At 43.4% G+C, this 17,133-nt stretch overlaps 1 protein-coding gene across 1 annotated transcript; it reads left to right on the plus strand.

Annotated features, from left to right (window-relative positions):
• Positions 1–15,280: 15,280 nt before the first annotated feature.
• LOC127297144 (24-methylenesterol C-methyltransferase 2) lies at positions 15,281–16,853 on the plus strand. The gene has a single exon (XM_051327421.2). The coding sequence runs from the start codon at positions 15,376–15,378 to the stop codon at positions 16,480–16,482; it is 1,107 nt and encodes a 368-aa protein (XP_051183381.1). The 5' UTR covers positions 15,281–15,375; the 3' UTR covers positions 16,483–16,853.
• The last annotated feature ends 280 nt before the right edge of the window (positions 16,854–17,133 follow it).

Below are 17,133 nucleotides of genomic sequence, written 5' to 3' on the forward strand. Positions count from 1 at the left end.
TTTCAGGCATAGATGCAGTTGGATGACGGTCTATGTACTTTGTCGTAATGCCCAATTAAATCTCACAATACTCATCATAATATGTATGTGCATGGTCATGCCCTCTTTATTTGTCAATTGCCCAACTGTAATTTGTTCACCCAACATGCTGTTCGTCTTATGGGAGAGACACCTCTAGTGAACTGTGGACCCCGGTCCAATTCTCTTTACTGAAATACAATCTACTGCAATACTTGTTCTACTGTTTTCTGCAAACAATCATCTTCCACACAATACGGTTAACTCTTTGTTACAGCAAGCCGGTGAGATTGACAACCTCACTGTTTCGTTGGGGCAAAGTACTTTGGTTGTGTTGTGCAGGTTCCACGTTGGCGCCGAAATCCCTGGTGTTGCGCCGCACTACATCCCGCCGCCATCAACCTTCAACGTGCTTCTTGGCTCCTCCTGGTTCGATAAACCTTGGTTTCTTTCTGAGGGAAAACTTGCTGCTGTGCGCATCATACCTTCCTCTTGGGGTTGCCCAACGAACGTGTGAAATACACGCCATCAGTGTCCAGCAGTGGAGACGGCGGTGATGATGGTGGAGATGATGATGATGGTGATGGAGATGATGTCCAGCTCGATGACGGTGACGATGGCGTCGATTTCCCCCTCCCGGAGGGAATTTCCCCGGCGGATTCCTGCCCGCCGGAGAGCTCTTTTCTCTCTGGTGTTCTCCGCCCTGCAGAGGCGGCTGTGGCTCTTTTCGAGGTACCCTCTGTGGCTTAGGTTTTCGGGACGAAGGGTTTCGCGAAGAAAAGGAGGCGAAAGGGGCTGTGGGCCCCCCACACCACATGGTGGCGCGGCCAGGCCATGGGCCGCGCCGGCCTGTGGTCTGGCCCCACCTTGGGCCTTCTCAGCTCCTCCTTCTGGCTTCCTTCGTCATCTTGAAAAATAGGATTTTTGGTATAATTTCCTTCCACAGTTGATCTTCCGAAATATTGCGTTCTGACGGTGCTTTTTCCAGCAGAATCCTGGCTCCGGTGCTTAATCCTCCAATAATGATGAAACATGCAAAATAGATGAAATAACATAAGTATTGTATCCAAATATGAAATATATCGATGAATAACAGCAAATTATGATACAAAATAGTGATGCAAATTGGACGTATCAGCGTGCTATCGCAAAACCTCAGTGACAGAAAGGGGAAAGTAACGGTACATGTTTAGTGATTCATTCGGGATCATAGCACAATCATCTAGCTTAAGGCTTTGATCTGTATTTACTTAAAAACTGTTGTTGCTTGCGGCTGCAAGGACAATGGTTGGACCATTAGGCTCTTGTCACCTATGGCTTTAGGGGCAAGAGTATTTACTGATGTGCTACTCACAAATCTATTATCTCTATTTTATTTGTTATAAATATGACCTTCATTTATATATGTATGCATAGCCGCAGGTGAAACCTTAACCTTGCCTATTTCCATCATTGAACACAACCTCCTTAAAACTAAACTATATAGGTCCGGTAACCTGAAGATAAAATACACTAGCAAGTCTTGTAGATGTTTCCTTCACACCATTTAGCAGTGCTTTCTAAGGTTCGATTAAACCTAGGTATTCTAGGGGAAAAAATTATCATACTACAATCCGTAATTCGGATTGAAGGTATCAGATGGCATCGCGTCTAAGGCCACCGATATCGAGGCATCTACCGACGTGGAAGAGGCATCCATCATGACCTCTCAATGTAGTTTAGTCTAGTATAATTATATTTAGAGTGTGATGGAAACACGTAGCCATCCAAAACAATAATGAAATGGCGATTTTTTCACTAACTTGCGGCCCTCGTAGGTTGCGCGATCGCAAACCCCACCCCAAATTTGAACCGGAAATACGCCAGAACATAGGCGCGGTCCATTTTTTGGACATCGATGACCCTAGCATTTGCCCCCACCCCCACCCCCGAAAGCGACGGAAAAAATATGTCTGTTTGCAGTGGCCCGCTGAAGATGGCCTAATTCTAGATCATTGTTGGTGAGTGTTGCGTTTTGTAGCATGGGGTATGTGAAAGGACACGGATGTCGCCTAGAGGGGGGGGGGTGAATAGGCGATTTAAAACTTTTACGAGATGGGCTTAACAAATGCGGAATAAAACTAGCGTTTACTTTGTCAAGCCCAAAGCATATATACTATGGTTCACCTATGTGCACCAACAACTTATTCTAAGCAAGAGTTCACCTATGTGCACCAACAACTTATGCTAAGCAATACAAGCAAGTATGTGATAGCAAGATATATATAACTTCAAGCACGATGGCTATCACAAGGTAAGGTGCATAAGTAAAGAGCTCGGGTATAGAGATAACCGAGGCACGCGGGAGACGATGATTTATCCCGGAGTTCACACTCTTGCGAGTGCTAATCTCCGGTGGAGAGGTGCGGTTGCTTAGTGCTCCCGAACGCCACAAGAGGCTCACCTTGAGGTGTGGTTGCTCGATGCACACCAACGCCACAAAGGCCTCACCCCAAGATGCGGTACTCACACCACACACCGAACGCCACGAAGGCGCCTCACCTAAATCTCCGGTGACCCTCGCCACAAAGGCCTAGGTCACGGTTCCACTAAGGGATTTCCTTCGAGGCGGAAACCGGGCCTTACACAAAGATTGGGGCACACATCCACAACTTAATTGGAGGCTCCCAACAAATCGCCACAAAGGCCTAGAATCCGTCTAGGGTTCCAAGAACCCAAGAGTAACAACTTCCTTGCTTTCACCTCCACGAATCACCGTGGAGAACTCAAACCGATGCACCAAATGCAATGGCAAGAACACCACAAAGATGCTCAAGTCCTTCTCTCTCAAATTCCAACAAAGCTACAAAAGCTATTGGGGGAATAAGAGAGGAAGAACAAAGGAATTCACAAAGAACACCAAGATCAAGATCTAGAGGATTCCACTCACAAAGAGATGGATTTGATTGGTAGAAAAGTAGATCTAGATCTCCTCTCTCTTTTCCCTCAAATGGGGGCAAGAATCATGGAGGGATTGAGAGATAGTGCAAGCTTCTCTAGTTCAACAATGGAGGAGAGAGAGAGTGAGAGAAGCACAGCCCAAGGAGGAAGAAGGGGGGTATTTATACCCCCCAAGAAAATCGAGCCGTTTGGGCAAAAACAGGGCCGGATATTCCGGCCCAAGTTGGGGCCGGATTATCCGGGGGCCGGATAATCCGGCCTCAGGGACAAAACCTGGACAAAATCCGGCCAAAAATCCGGCCCTATCCAGAGCTGCTTTTCTTCCGGTCCTTAGACGATTTCGGGGGCCGGATATTTCCGAAATATCCGGCCCGGATAATCCGGCCCGGATATTTCCAAAATATCCGGCCTAAGAAAACTGCAGAAACACCAAAACTAAAACGGGCATAACTTTTGCATCCGGACTCCGATTTCGATGATCTTGGGCTCGTTGAAATCACAACAACGAGCTCTACAACAATATGCATAGAAACATCATAGTCCAGCAAAGGAGGATAGAAACAAATGAAGAAAGGTTTGACCTATCTCAAAAAGACATACCGGTAAAACCTCCAATCTCGAAAATGCAACAAGTTGCCCATGCAAAAAACCATTCTCAATGAACTAGAGCTTGTCATGAGAATAAGCACAAGCTCTAAAACATCACATGGATAAGATACAAATAAAACCAAGAAAGATGATGAACCAAACTCGAAAACGCAATAAGTGATCTATGCGAAATCCGTTTTCGATGAACTAGAGCTTGTCATGAGAATAAGCACAAGCTCTAAAACATCACATGGATAAGGTCCAAATAACAACCAAGAAAGATGATGCAAGGATGCAAAGGTTTGAGCTCTCTCCGAACGATACGATCGAGTTACTCACTCGAGAGCCCTCTTGATAGTACGGCAACTAAACTATAAACCGGTCTCCAACTACACTATGAGACCGGTGAGAAACAAACCCTATCAAGAGCAAACCTTATACTTGCGCATTCCACTTGAGCTCGATGACGACGATCTTGACCTCAACAAGATGGAACGCCTTTCTTGCTTGTGCTTGCTTGACGAAGTCTTGTGGATTGCTCCCCATAATCCACCATGGGAGAGCTTCTTCTTGCGCATCTTCACATAACCATGACCACCATGTGGATTGCTCCCCCATAATCCACCATGGGAGAACTTCTTCTTCGGCGCATCTTCACATATCCATGATCACCATATGGATGGCAAGACTCAAGCAAAGGATCTCTTCGAGATGGCTCATCTTGAACTTGCACTTCATTTCTTCATTCTTCATCATGTTGATGTCTTGAAGTAACTTGAGGGCTCACTTCATCTTCATCTTCATCTTCAAGACATACTTGACACTTGATATCCTTCATCAATTTCTTCTTATTGCAACCTTGAAGCCAACATATGGTTCAAGCATTGCCTATGGACAACTCCTACAAATATAACTCAATGCAAACATTAGTCCATAGGGATTGTCATTAATTACCAAAACCACACATGGGGGCTCCAAGCACTTTCAATCTCCCCCATTTTGGTAATTGATGACAATCTCTTTGAGAGGGTTTATATAAGGAATTTAAGTAACAAATAAGTTGGATCTATAGAGCAAACTCCCCCATAATATATGCATGTGTGAATGATCTTGACTTTCATTGCATATATTGGCATTCAAAGCCTAGTGGAGTTTCCTCTAAAGATTCAACTATGCAAAGCAACAAGATGCAATGCAATGAAGGCACATGCTTAAGCACAAAGCAAAGACATAACCAAATTCCCTTAAACCCTCCAAACTTCTCCCCCATTGGCACCAATTGCCGAAATGGGTGAAAAATTTAGAAGGCTAATATAGTGAGAGTTCCTCCATAGCGTGTGCATTTCTCATAATTTGAGTGGAATCAAATGCACATATCCAATTACGAATATTCGGAAGGAATCACACCATAGATAGGATCAACAATTGCAAAAAGATAACAAAGTCAAGACGCTTCAACAAATGAAGCAAGCAACCAAATGAACCACAAAGAAGATATCAAAAAGAAAGATAGATATTATGATAAGATCAAGAAGATTGCTCTAAATAATATGAGGAAGCTCCCCAAGGTTTGTGCACAAAACTATACAATTTGTATTGGAGTATAAAGTGCACAAACATGGAATCATCACTCCCATAATATCATTCAAAAACAAAATATACCAAGTGAATCAAACTCTAATGATCACCACAAGATAGTGCTCTAAATCAAATGAGGAAGCTCCCCAAGGTACATGCATAAATTAAAATGTTGTCTTTGAATACAATATGCATAACATGGAATCCTCACTCCCTTATTACCATTTAAAACACAAACATTTGCAATAGATCATAGATAGAACAATAAGCTTAACACTTGCAACAAACAAATAGTTGAGCAACAAGTAAGAGGCACCATAATAAAAAAGGCTCAACCAAGAGGATATGTGAAAGGCATGATAAAGCATATTATAAGACTATTACAAGGATGAGCAAAAAGCATCATCATAGTCTTCAATGAATTATATTGCTTGGCATGACCAATCAACATGCAATAAATAAAAAAGATATCAAAAGGAGATGTATCATCTCTTATGTGTATAAGTTTCTCTAAGTGGGCAATATCACAAAGATATTTATCCACAAAGAAACATGCACACACAAAATAGATACGCAAGAAAAATAGTATGATATTCAAGACGAAGTCATGCAATATACCAATAAGAATTTTTGCTTAATAGCATGGCCAAAGGCTCAATTTTATCTTATTGTACATTCATGAACTTCAACCACAAACAACTAAAATACATCACAAATATCAACAAGGGATAGAAGATAGTTGGGATGCATTTGAGAAAGGCAACAAGTATCACAAACGGGGATACCAAAAGAAGTAACTAAATTTGCACTTTCATCTATATTGCACATGTGAGAGCCTTGAGGAATTGATATGCAACAAAATTGCTAGATAGGCATAGTTGGGATGGATGAATCATGAGCATGATTTAAAATACTTCCCAACAAATGCACTCATCTCAAATTACTCACATTCACAATAAAGAGGTTTCATTAAGACTTTTGCAAGAAGCACAACATTTGCAAATCAAGAGATTCATGCCAAGATGCAACCATAAGGTTGGATACAAGAAAAGTATGCATGAGAAGATACTTGTTACCAAGATAGCATTGGTGTGGATGTAGTAGATATGTGTTCGTTGATCATCCTAGCTTGCCTCACGTTACCATTGAGTCACCACTTCTTTCCAAGAGTGAGACAAGCATTCAATGCATATCCATTGTACCTAACACAAAGGTAAGTACAAAATGGTCCCCAAACTAATTGGGTCCGAAGTAGTTAGACACACTACAACATATAGGACAAACTCCACAATTCTATGTGCATATAGATATGAAATTGAATTTCATGCACATCTTAGTCAAATTAGGATTTGATGGAGTTTACCCTATATATTGGATCAAAGAAAGTGACACATGCCATAAGATATACATATATTAAATATGCATGCACAATACTTTCAAGAACCAAAGGAAGATACAATTTGGACAAAACACCAAATAAACCAAGAGACAATGGTTGTCCAAATTATATCAAAGAATCAAATCAACACAAGATTGACTCCAAAGACTTATCTCATTATAAGAAGCTAATTAAACCTAAGCACAAAGGAATGAGATAACCAACTCCCAAGAGAGCAAGGTTCCAACAAATAAACCAAACCCTCGATACTTTTTATGATGGCACAAAGTACCAAAAAGAAAATTTATGTCTCCCAAAACCAAATTTTGATAATGATCAAGAGATGTTAAGCATTCTAACAAATATAGGAGAGCTCCCCAAGATTAGTGCATTATCTAGGATTTTGCATATGAATACTAAATGCACAAAACTAGGATCATCACGCTACCTATATCTACTAAAATGCTAAGAAAGTTTGAATAGACAAATTAGATCCATAAGATGCAAGGAAGACACATGGGAGTCAAAGCACAACACATTCATGGCAATAAATAAGACAATTTAAACACAAGAGCCAATGTAAATATGATCAATAAATTTCTACCCAATAATAGATTGCCAATTGTCCTAGGATAAGAGGTATTAGGAAATATTTCCCGGTGGTAGTTTGTAAGTATACATAAGATCATATTTACAATGAACAAAGCATATGGTAAAAGATAAGAGTTAACCATCATGCAAAGATAGTTTCTTGATAGCTTCATTTAGTCATACCAACATGCAAGGCAATTAATAGTATTCATACCAACATGCGAAGCAATTAATAGTATTCATACCAACATGCAAAGCAATTAATAGTATGACTTGAAGCACATGGTTTTCCAAAAATGTATTGAGGGACACGTTGTGAAAAACCATGCCAAGAAAAACTTTCACAAATAAGATCCACAAAGATATTAGCAATGAAGCCATTTAAGCAAATTGGAGCTTGTTTGAGCAAACATGCCACATAGGAGAGAGATAATTTACGGTATCAATTCTATGTGACACAACCTCAAATGTTCACATTTTCTAGGCTTGTAATATGCACAAAGCTTATTACTCCCCCATAATGTGATAAGGAATTTATTTTCACAAGAGGCAAAAAGATCCAAGTAGAGATATTAATGGACATTAGAATTTGAATTTCTCATGAAGATGACATACCACATAGCGACTAGATAATCTTGCAATATCAATTCTAAGTGACATTCCTCATGTACACACATTGTTTAGGATCATGAAATTCCCAAAGGAATATCACTCCCCAAAATGGGATTGTCCATTAATCGCTCATAAGAGCCATATAAGATACACCAAGATGCAAAGAGGCTCCAACACAAACACAAATACATGGTGTGCAACCCAACATTCATAGACTTGATTTCTCAAGCAAAACTATTAGGAAGCACAACATATACAAACACATGTTAGGAACAAAACTAACACATGCAAAGGGGCGAGTAACTTTCAATATAAATGAGTTGAGAACATGTTACCGCAAGGAGGAACATTGGATATATGATTGTAGCAAGATAATCAAAAGACTTGGCTTGATATAATATAAATGATGAAGATCCCTTAATTCTTCATGATGTAGCCAAGTCTCCAATGCCCTCCAAAAAGCACCTATTGATCAAGTTTTGGATTGTTGGTCCCCAACTAAGTTGGGTCCTAAGAGGTTAGTCACAATAGGCTTGGCAACCCAAATGGTTCTTTTCTTGACACCACTTTGAGCACCAACATATTTGGCAAACACATTGCCACCCTCATCCTTACAAAGAGAATAAACATCATCAATGGAGATAGAGTTGGATGAGGTACCAATAGTGCAAAAAGAGGAGATGTGGCCCTTCTCACGGCATATGTAGCAAGTTCTTTTCTTCTCCTTCTTCTCACTAGATTTCTCCACAATGGGAGCATTGGCTTGATTCTTCTTGGGAAGTGGAATTTCTTCAACTTGAGGTTGAATATGAGTTTGAGCTTGAGGCCGCTTCCCTTTTTGCTTCTTCTTCAAAGGGCAAGATCTAACATGGTGCCCTTCAATTTTGCACTTGAAGCAAACAATCTTGGCGGGTCTTTGACTTGTACTTGGCCCTTCTTGTTGTTGTTGTTCTTGGACTTGTTCTTGTTGTTGGATTTGAATCCAAGTCCACTCTTGTCATTGGGGGATTGTTGCACACTTAACATCGTGTCAAGTTTGCATTTCCCTTCATGACTCTTTACCAAGTCGGTCTTCAAAGAAGTGACTTGGGCCTTGAGCTCTTTGATTTCCTCTACATGGTTAGTAACAACACAAGTACTAGAGGAAGTAGAACCTTCATTGTTAGAGCAACAAGGCAAGGAAGATAATTCATCACAAGATTTAGCAATACTATGAGTGGATGAATTACTAGGACTAGCACATGGCAATATAGCATTTTGGGTAGTAGTGCTAGTATCCACATGAGGCTCACAAGGTGTTGCCTTCGATATGATAGTCTCATGAGCTAACTTTAGCCTATCATGGGAGGCTAGAAGATCCTCATGGGAGCTAGAAAGCTTTCCATGATTTTCTTCCAATTTCCCATAATTGCTAGTTAGCAATTCAAGTTGAGCCCTTAGCTCAACATTCTCCTTCAAGATAGATGCTTCACAAGAAGTAGAGTTAGTAGCACAAGCATCATCACAAGACATATTAAGAAGAGAAGGTAACATAGCATGCTCTTTTAAATATGAAGCTTGTAGTTGCTCATATGACTTGGTGAGGATAGAGTGTTCGCTCTCCAAGGCCTTGTGGGCCTTGTCTAGATCATCTAGATCCTTAACAAGTTTATCATGGCCAACACCAACTTTGAACTTTTCATTTTTAAGCAATTTTAATTTAGCTTTAGCATGGTCTCTTTCTTTAGTGAGTTTAGCAAATATTTCATTTTGAGACACCTCAAGGGTTTGAAGTTGCTCCTCAAGAGAGGCTACGGTCTCTTGTTCTTCTTCAAGATCATTCTTTAAAGATGCTACATCATCGGCATACTCTCGTTCAAGAGCACCCTTTTTATCAATGGTGTTCTCATGCATCCAAATAAGTTTTTGGCTCTCAATAGCGGTAGTCAAGATTTCAAAGAAGTGAGAGCTAGCAATTTTATCTTTGTAAAGAACCTTGAATACACTCTCACCTTTATCGCGTAGAGAGACAACCCAATCCTCTTCTTCATATTCATCCTCATTCTTATCACCACGAGACATATTAGGTTCCATGGTAGGAGGTACCGTGGAACCCTTGGCCATAAGGCATATATGAGGACCGTGAAATAAAGATGAGGAGTTACTTGAGGCTCCTTTCAAGATCTTGTCTTGACCAATAGAATCTTTGGTTTCCTCTACATTGTTAGACACACAACAACTAGAGGAAATAGAATCATTTTTATCATGGCCACAAGACAATGCAAGCATATCATCATTAGATTTTTCAAGCAACTTACACATGATATGCAAGGACTATCAACACAAGCATGTAAATCATTTCTAGTGCTAGATGTGTTTAAGTCCAAAGATGAACCATTGCAATGAGATATAGATGAAGGATCATCAATAGTAAGCTCAATACCAACATTGCAATTTCCATCACCACTCACCATATCATTACCTTGTGTCTTGAAACACTTTGGTGAAGTGGATGAAGATGAGAACTCATCACGGCCGGAAGTGGAAGCAATACAATCATCCTCAATGATATTGGACACATCATATTTATCTCGAAGCTTTGTCCATAATTCATGAGCGCTCCCAAAAGGCATGATTGAAGAAGTAACTACATTGCTCACAACAATGGAAAACACATGAGAAGCAAGAGCATCGAGACAAGAGTTTTTCTTCTCCTCATAAGATAAATTTTGGGGATCCTTAGGAGAAGAAAAACCCATGTCAAGAAATCGCTCCATGTTCGGGGAAATACCCCGCAAAATATTAAGCACATAAATTTTCCATAGATCATAATTTGTGCCATCAAATATAAACAAGTTATTGTGATCTAATCCCCTAACCGACATCTTTACTCTCAAGGCGGTGAAGCCTAAGAATGAGAGACCTTGCTCGATACCAATTGAAAGGACACGGATGTCGCCTAGAGGGGGGGGTGAATAGGCGATTTAAAACTTTTACGAGATGGGCTTAACAAATGCGGAATAAAACTAGCGTTTACTTTGTCAAGCCCAAAGCATATATACTATGGTTCACCTATGTGCACCAACAACTTATTCTAAGCAAGAGTTCACCTATGTGCACCAACAACTTATGCTAAGCAATACAAGCAAGTATGTGATAGCAAGATATATATAACTTCAAGCACGATGGCTATCACAAGGTAAGGTGCATAAGTAAAGAGCTCGGGTATAGAGATAACCGAGGCACGCGGGAGACGATGATTTATCCCGGAGTTCACACTCTTGCAGTGCTAATCTCCGGTGGAGAGGTGCGGTTGCTTAGTGCTCCCGAACGCCACAAGAGGCTCACCTTGAGGTGTGGTTGCTCGATGCACACCAACGCCACAAAGGCCTCACCCCAAGATGCGGTACTCACACCACACACCGAACGCCACGAAGGCGCCTCACCTAAATCTCCGGTGACCCTCGCCACAAAGGCCTAGGTCACGGTTCCACTAAGGGATTTCCTTCGAGGCGGAAACCGGGCCTTACACAAAGATTGGGGCACACATCCACAACTTAATTGGAGGCTCCCAACAAATCGCCACAAAGGCCTAGAATCCGTCTAGGGTTCCAAGAACCCAAGAGTAACAACTTCCTTGCTTTCACCTCCACGAATCACCGTGGAGAACTCAAACCGATGCACCAAATGCAATGGCAAGAACACCACAAAGATGCTCAAGTCCTTCTCTCTCAAATTCCAACAAAGCTACAAAAGCTATTGGGGGAATAAGAGAGGAAGAACAAAGGAATTCACAAAGAACACCAAGATCAAGATCTAGAGGATTCCACTCACAAAGAGATGGATTTGATTGGTAGAAAAGTAGATCTAGATCTCCTCTCTCTTTTCCCTCAAATGGGGGCAAGAATCATGGAGGGATTGAGAGATAGTGCAAGCTTCTCTAGTTCAACAATGGAGGAGAGAGAGAGTGAGAGAAGCACAGCCCAAGGAGGAAGAAGGGGGTATTTATACCCCCAAGAAAATCGAGCCGTTTGGGCAAAAACGGGCGGATATTCGGCCCAAGTTGGGGCCGGATTATCAGGGGCCGGATAATCCGGCCTCGGGGACAAAACCTGGACAAAATCCGGCCAAAAATCCGGCCCCTAGCCAGAGCTGCTTTTTTAGGCGTCCTTAGACGATTTCGGGGGGGCCGGATATTTCCGAAATATCCGGCCCGGATAATCCGGCCCGGATATTTCCAAAATATCCGGCCTAAGAAAACTGCAGAAACACCAAAACTAAAACGGGCATAACTTTTGCATCCGGACTCCGATTTCGATGATCTTGGGCTCGTTGAAATCACAACAACGAGCTCTACAACAATATGCATAGAAACATCATAGTCCAGCAAAGGAGGATAGAAACAAATGAAGAAAGGTTTGACCTATCTCAAAAAGACATACCGGTAAAACCTCCAATCTCGAAAATGCAACAAGTTGCCCATGCAAAAAACCATTCTCAATGAACTAGAGCTTGTCATGAGAATAAGCACAAGCTCTAAAACATCACATGGATAAGATACAAATAAAACCAAGAAAGATGATGAACCAAACTCGAAAACGCAATAAGTGATCTATGCGAAATCCGTTTTCGATGAACTAGAGCTTGTCATGAGAATAAGCACAAGCTCTAAAACATCACATGGATAAGGTCCAAATAACAACCAAGAAAGATGATGCAAGGATGCAAAGGTTTGAGCTCTCTCCGAACGATACGATCGAGTTACTCACTCGAGAGCCCTCTTGATAGTACGGCAACTAAACTATAAACCGGTCTCCAACTACACTATGAGACCGGTGAGAAACAAACCCTATCAAGAGCAAACCTTATACTTGCGCATTCCACTTGAGCTCGATGACGACGATCTTGACCTCAACAAGATGGAACGCCTTTCTTGCTTGTGCTTGCTTGACGAAGTCTTGTGGATTGCTCCCCCATAATCCACCATGGGAGAGCTTCTTCTTCGGCGCATCTTCACATAACCATGACCACCATGTGGATTGCTCCCCCATAATCCACCATGGGAGAACTTCTTCTTCGGCGCATCTTCACATATCCATGATCACCATATGGATGGCAAGACTCAAGCAAAGGATCTCTTCGAGATGGCTCATCTTGAACTTGCACTTCATTTCTTCATTCTTCATCATGTTGATGTCTTGAAGTAACTTGAGGGCTCACTTCATCTTCATCTTCAAGACATACTTGACACTTGATATCCTTCATCAATTTCTTCTTATTGCAACCTTGAAGCCAACATATGGTTCAAGCATTGCCTATGGACAACTCCTACAAATATAACTCAATGCAAACATTAGTCCATAGGGATTGTCATTAATTACCAAAACCACACATGGGGGCTCCAAGCACTTTCAGTATGTGAGGCCTATTTAAAAAAATTAAACTGACATTTCATCGTTTCAAAACATTATGAAGAAAAAATTGGAATGTAGACAAAGATGTACTCTATCACTGTGAAAAAAAAAGCAATACAAAAGTCTCAGTATTTTGGTCCCTGCAAAATTAACTAAATTGTGGATAGATAGCAAGCAGTATAGGTTTTGAAACCTCCAAAATTTATTAGAATTTTTCATTTTTGTGTATCCTAGAATAAAATTTTCATCTTGAGATTTTACATAGCGGTAGAGTACATCATTGTCTACATCTAGATTATTTTTTCGGAATTTTTTGAAATTATTGTTGAATTCGAATTTTGAAAAAAAACACGAGAGGATACATTTGGGATTTCCGCACGTTCGTCCCCATTCAAAACTTTAAAACTTCTATGTCCCCTTTTAGTCATGATATGTTAGATGCGTTAATTAAAATTAAGGACACTGCCACTTTAGTTGGCAAGTTTTGCAAAATATATGCTAAAAATGACTAAGTCATCTGAATCTTGCCATACCAAATGGTTTGACCAACCTTTTTGTACCCAAAGATCGAAAACATTCTCGAAGGTTCCATCATCATTGTCTAGCCAACTAAAATGGTGTGACCAAGCTATTTGGAGAAAAAAAATATTAAGTTATTTCAGTCTAGGAAGCCAATTAGTCAATTAAGCCATCCATAAGGTTCCTAAAAGTTGAAAGTTTTTAAGACTCCGGAATTAGTTTCGAGTTTGGTAAAAGGCCACCCAGTTAAGGAAATACATTTATTTCATTCCAGTTAAGAGTAAATCACATAAAACTATCACATTTCGGGCTAGGTCAACAAGTGAATACCTATTTTGTAAATGTTTGCAAAAAACTACCGACATTGAGGCACTAATACCTATTTATGACTCCATAGTCATAAATCGCACTAATTTCCGTTTCACACAGTTTTAAATGTAAATCAAGCTAGTGGGTCCCACATGTAAGTGTTGAGTTGGAGCACAAGTGAGGAAGAGCTAAGATGGAGGTGAGACCCACTTGTCAGCCCTCTTCTCATGACTCTTCGTTGCCACAACCCACCGAAAATCACAAAAATCTCTACTCAAATTGTCCATGCACGCTACCAAATTCCCCACCATGGCGTGCCTCTCCTCCGCAGGCGCGTTTCTCCTGCATCTATGGTACTTGCTAGCGCAACACCATCCATCAACAAGTAGTCTTCCAGCGACATCGAATACTCCTGCTAGCATCAAGCTCACAGCCCTTCGATCTAGGTTTCATGAGCGTCACCGGCGTCGCCCAGGCCCACCCTTGCTACCGGATGGCTCCCCATTCTATTCGTACATGGAGGTGAGCGTCGGAGCTTGAAGATGGTGGCGGACATGTCCCCGGGAGGCCCATGCGTCCCGTAGGAGCCCATCAGGTTGTCACCGCTGGCGCACACCTCCGGGTCCACTTTGGAGGCATGCGAGTTTAGCACCAACGAAAATTAGTGCAATTTCTGACTCCATGCCTCAATGTTGGCATTTTTGCGAAAATTAACAAAATGGGATATGCTAGTTCTCAGCTAACTTCGTGCTCAGTGAAATTCTACATGTCATTTGATTTGCACCATGATTCGTGCTAGTCATGAGTTGCACCATTATTTGCAACTGAGATTTGGTAACATCATTTCACCGAGAAACAGTTCCACACTAACAAAATAGATATTGACAAATTGATGCAGTCCAAAATGTCATAGTTTTATGTAATTTATTCAAAAAAACTGATAGAGTAATTTACTTCAATTATGAAGAAGGAAATATCCACAGATTCTGCCAGAGGCAGACGCAGGAGAGACGAAAAAAGAAAACGCCGTACACGTCAGCACACACATGGCAGTACGGCAGGGTGTCCCTCTCTTGTTGGTTCATCCCAATTCCTACCACTCCTGCCCACGCACCACTGTCAGACTGCCAGCGCGCTCTGCTGCATCGTGCCAAAAACTATCTTGCTGGCTAGCTGTGCTGGTCTCTGGCTCTGCTGGACTGGACGGGTGGGTGGGCCCCACCACCTCTTCTCCACCCCAGCTGCCGCTGCCACAGACAGCGCTCCATCCAAATCCGCACCGCCGTCCGATCAGATCCCACCTCTCGCTCACTCACACGCTCCACCCAAAGCGTCTCTGCTCTGCTCTGCTCCTTATATTTCAAAGCCCGGCCAAATCCCCTGCTCGTCTTCTTCTTCTTCTTCTTCCACCTCTCCTCTTCCTCTCCCGTTCCTCGCGAGCCCAGCAGGATGGAGACCGCCACCATGGCGTGGACGGCGGCGGTGGCCGGTGTGGGCCTCGTCTACTGGTTCTTCTGGGTGATGGGCGCGGCGGAGGTGAAGGGCAAGCGCGGCGTGGATCTCAAGATGGGATCCATCACGGACGACAAGGTCAAGGACAAGTACACGCAGTACTGGTCCTTCTTCCGCGCGCCCAAGGACACCGCCGCCACCGCCGCCGACCGCGAGAAGGTGCCCGCCTTCGTCGACACCTTCTACAACCTCGTCACCGACATCTACGAGTGGGGCTGGGGCCAGTCCTTCCACTTCTCGCCCGCCCTGCCCGGCAAGTCCGACCGCCACGCCACCCGCGTCCACGAGGAGCGCGTCGCCGACCTCCTCAACGCCAAACCAGCCCACCGCCTCCTCGACGTCGGCTGCGGCGTCGGCGGGCCCATGCGCGCCATCGCCGCCCACTCCGGCTCCAAGGTCGTCGGCATCACCATCAACGACTACCAGGTCAACCGCGCCCGCGCCCACAACCGCAAGGCCGGGCTCGACTCCCAGTGCGAGGTGGTGTGCGGCAACTTCATGGCCATGCCCTTCCCCGACGCCTCCTTCGACGGCGCATACTCCATCGAGGCCACCTGCCACGCGCCCAGGCTGCAGGACGTCTACGCCGAGGTCTTCCGCGTGCTCAAGCCCGGGGGACTCTACGTCTCCTACGAGTGGGTCACCACCGCGCTCTACCGCGCCGACGACCCAGCCCACGTCGAGGCCATCCATGGCATCGAGCGCGGCGACGCACTCCCGGGCCTCCGCCACCACGACGAGATCGCGGACATCGCCAGAGAAGTGGGATTCGAGGTCGTCAAGGAGCTCGACCTCGCGCTGCCCCCGTCCCTGCCCTGGTGGACGCGCCTCAAGATGGGCAAGTTCGCCTACTGGCGCAACTCCCTCGTCGTCCGCGTCCTCACCCTGCTCCGGATCGCGCCCAAGGGCGTCGTCGAGGTCCACGAGATGCTCTTCGACACCGCCAAGCACCTCACCCTCGGCGGCGAGACCGGCATCTTCTCGCCCATGCACATGGTGCTCCTCCGCAAGCCCGCCGACGCCGCATCAGACGAGAGCAAATAGTTATCACCATTTACTCCCCGACTTGGAAGAGGAAAGGGTAAGAAATAATTGATTGATTTCGCAGAGTTAACAACTACCCGGAGGACAGGTTTAATGGAGTGCTTCAATGCATTTTGATCTTCTTGCCCACAAGATATATCATAGGCACGACGGATGGATGCTTGATTTTTACCCTTGTTCGTGCTAGGAGCTTTCAGTTTTTCCATTTTTTGGACCGGAGAGGTGGATGGTGAGGGGGCTGGATTTAGATTTGTTTCTGCTTTGATTCATCCGTGGATAGATCTCATCTCATCTCGATGTGTATCATCAGCTATGTTTTGTCTGCAACAAGAAGAATTGGAATATGGCATTAAATTATTTACAGAATCAAACCAATTTTCTACTTGTTGTATTCTGTAATCACTGCCGTCCTCTCTTGTTCGCAAGCACGCGCACGGTAAAAGACGTCGGAAGAGACAAACATTCTCGCTTTCCCCGTGTACTGTCGGCATTCTACCTTATCTTTACTCACCCCAGGGCCAAGAAGATCGTCCAAAATTCACTCAAAGCTGTACCACGTGCCAGCCTAGCCGAGGCTGTGGCAGGTGGAGCCCCGTGATCGGATCTCGATTGCATCGACTAAAATCAACAGTGCAAGATCGATTACGATTA

The sequence above is a fragment of the Lolium perenne genome, chromosome 4 (assembly GCF_019359855.2).
Source record: "Lolium perenne isolate Kyuss_39 chromosome 4, Kyuss_2.0, whole genome shotgun sequence".
Lineage (NCBI taxonomy): Eukaryota > Viridiplantae > Streptophyta > Magnoliopsida > Poales > Poaceae > Lolium > Lolium perenne.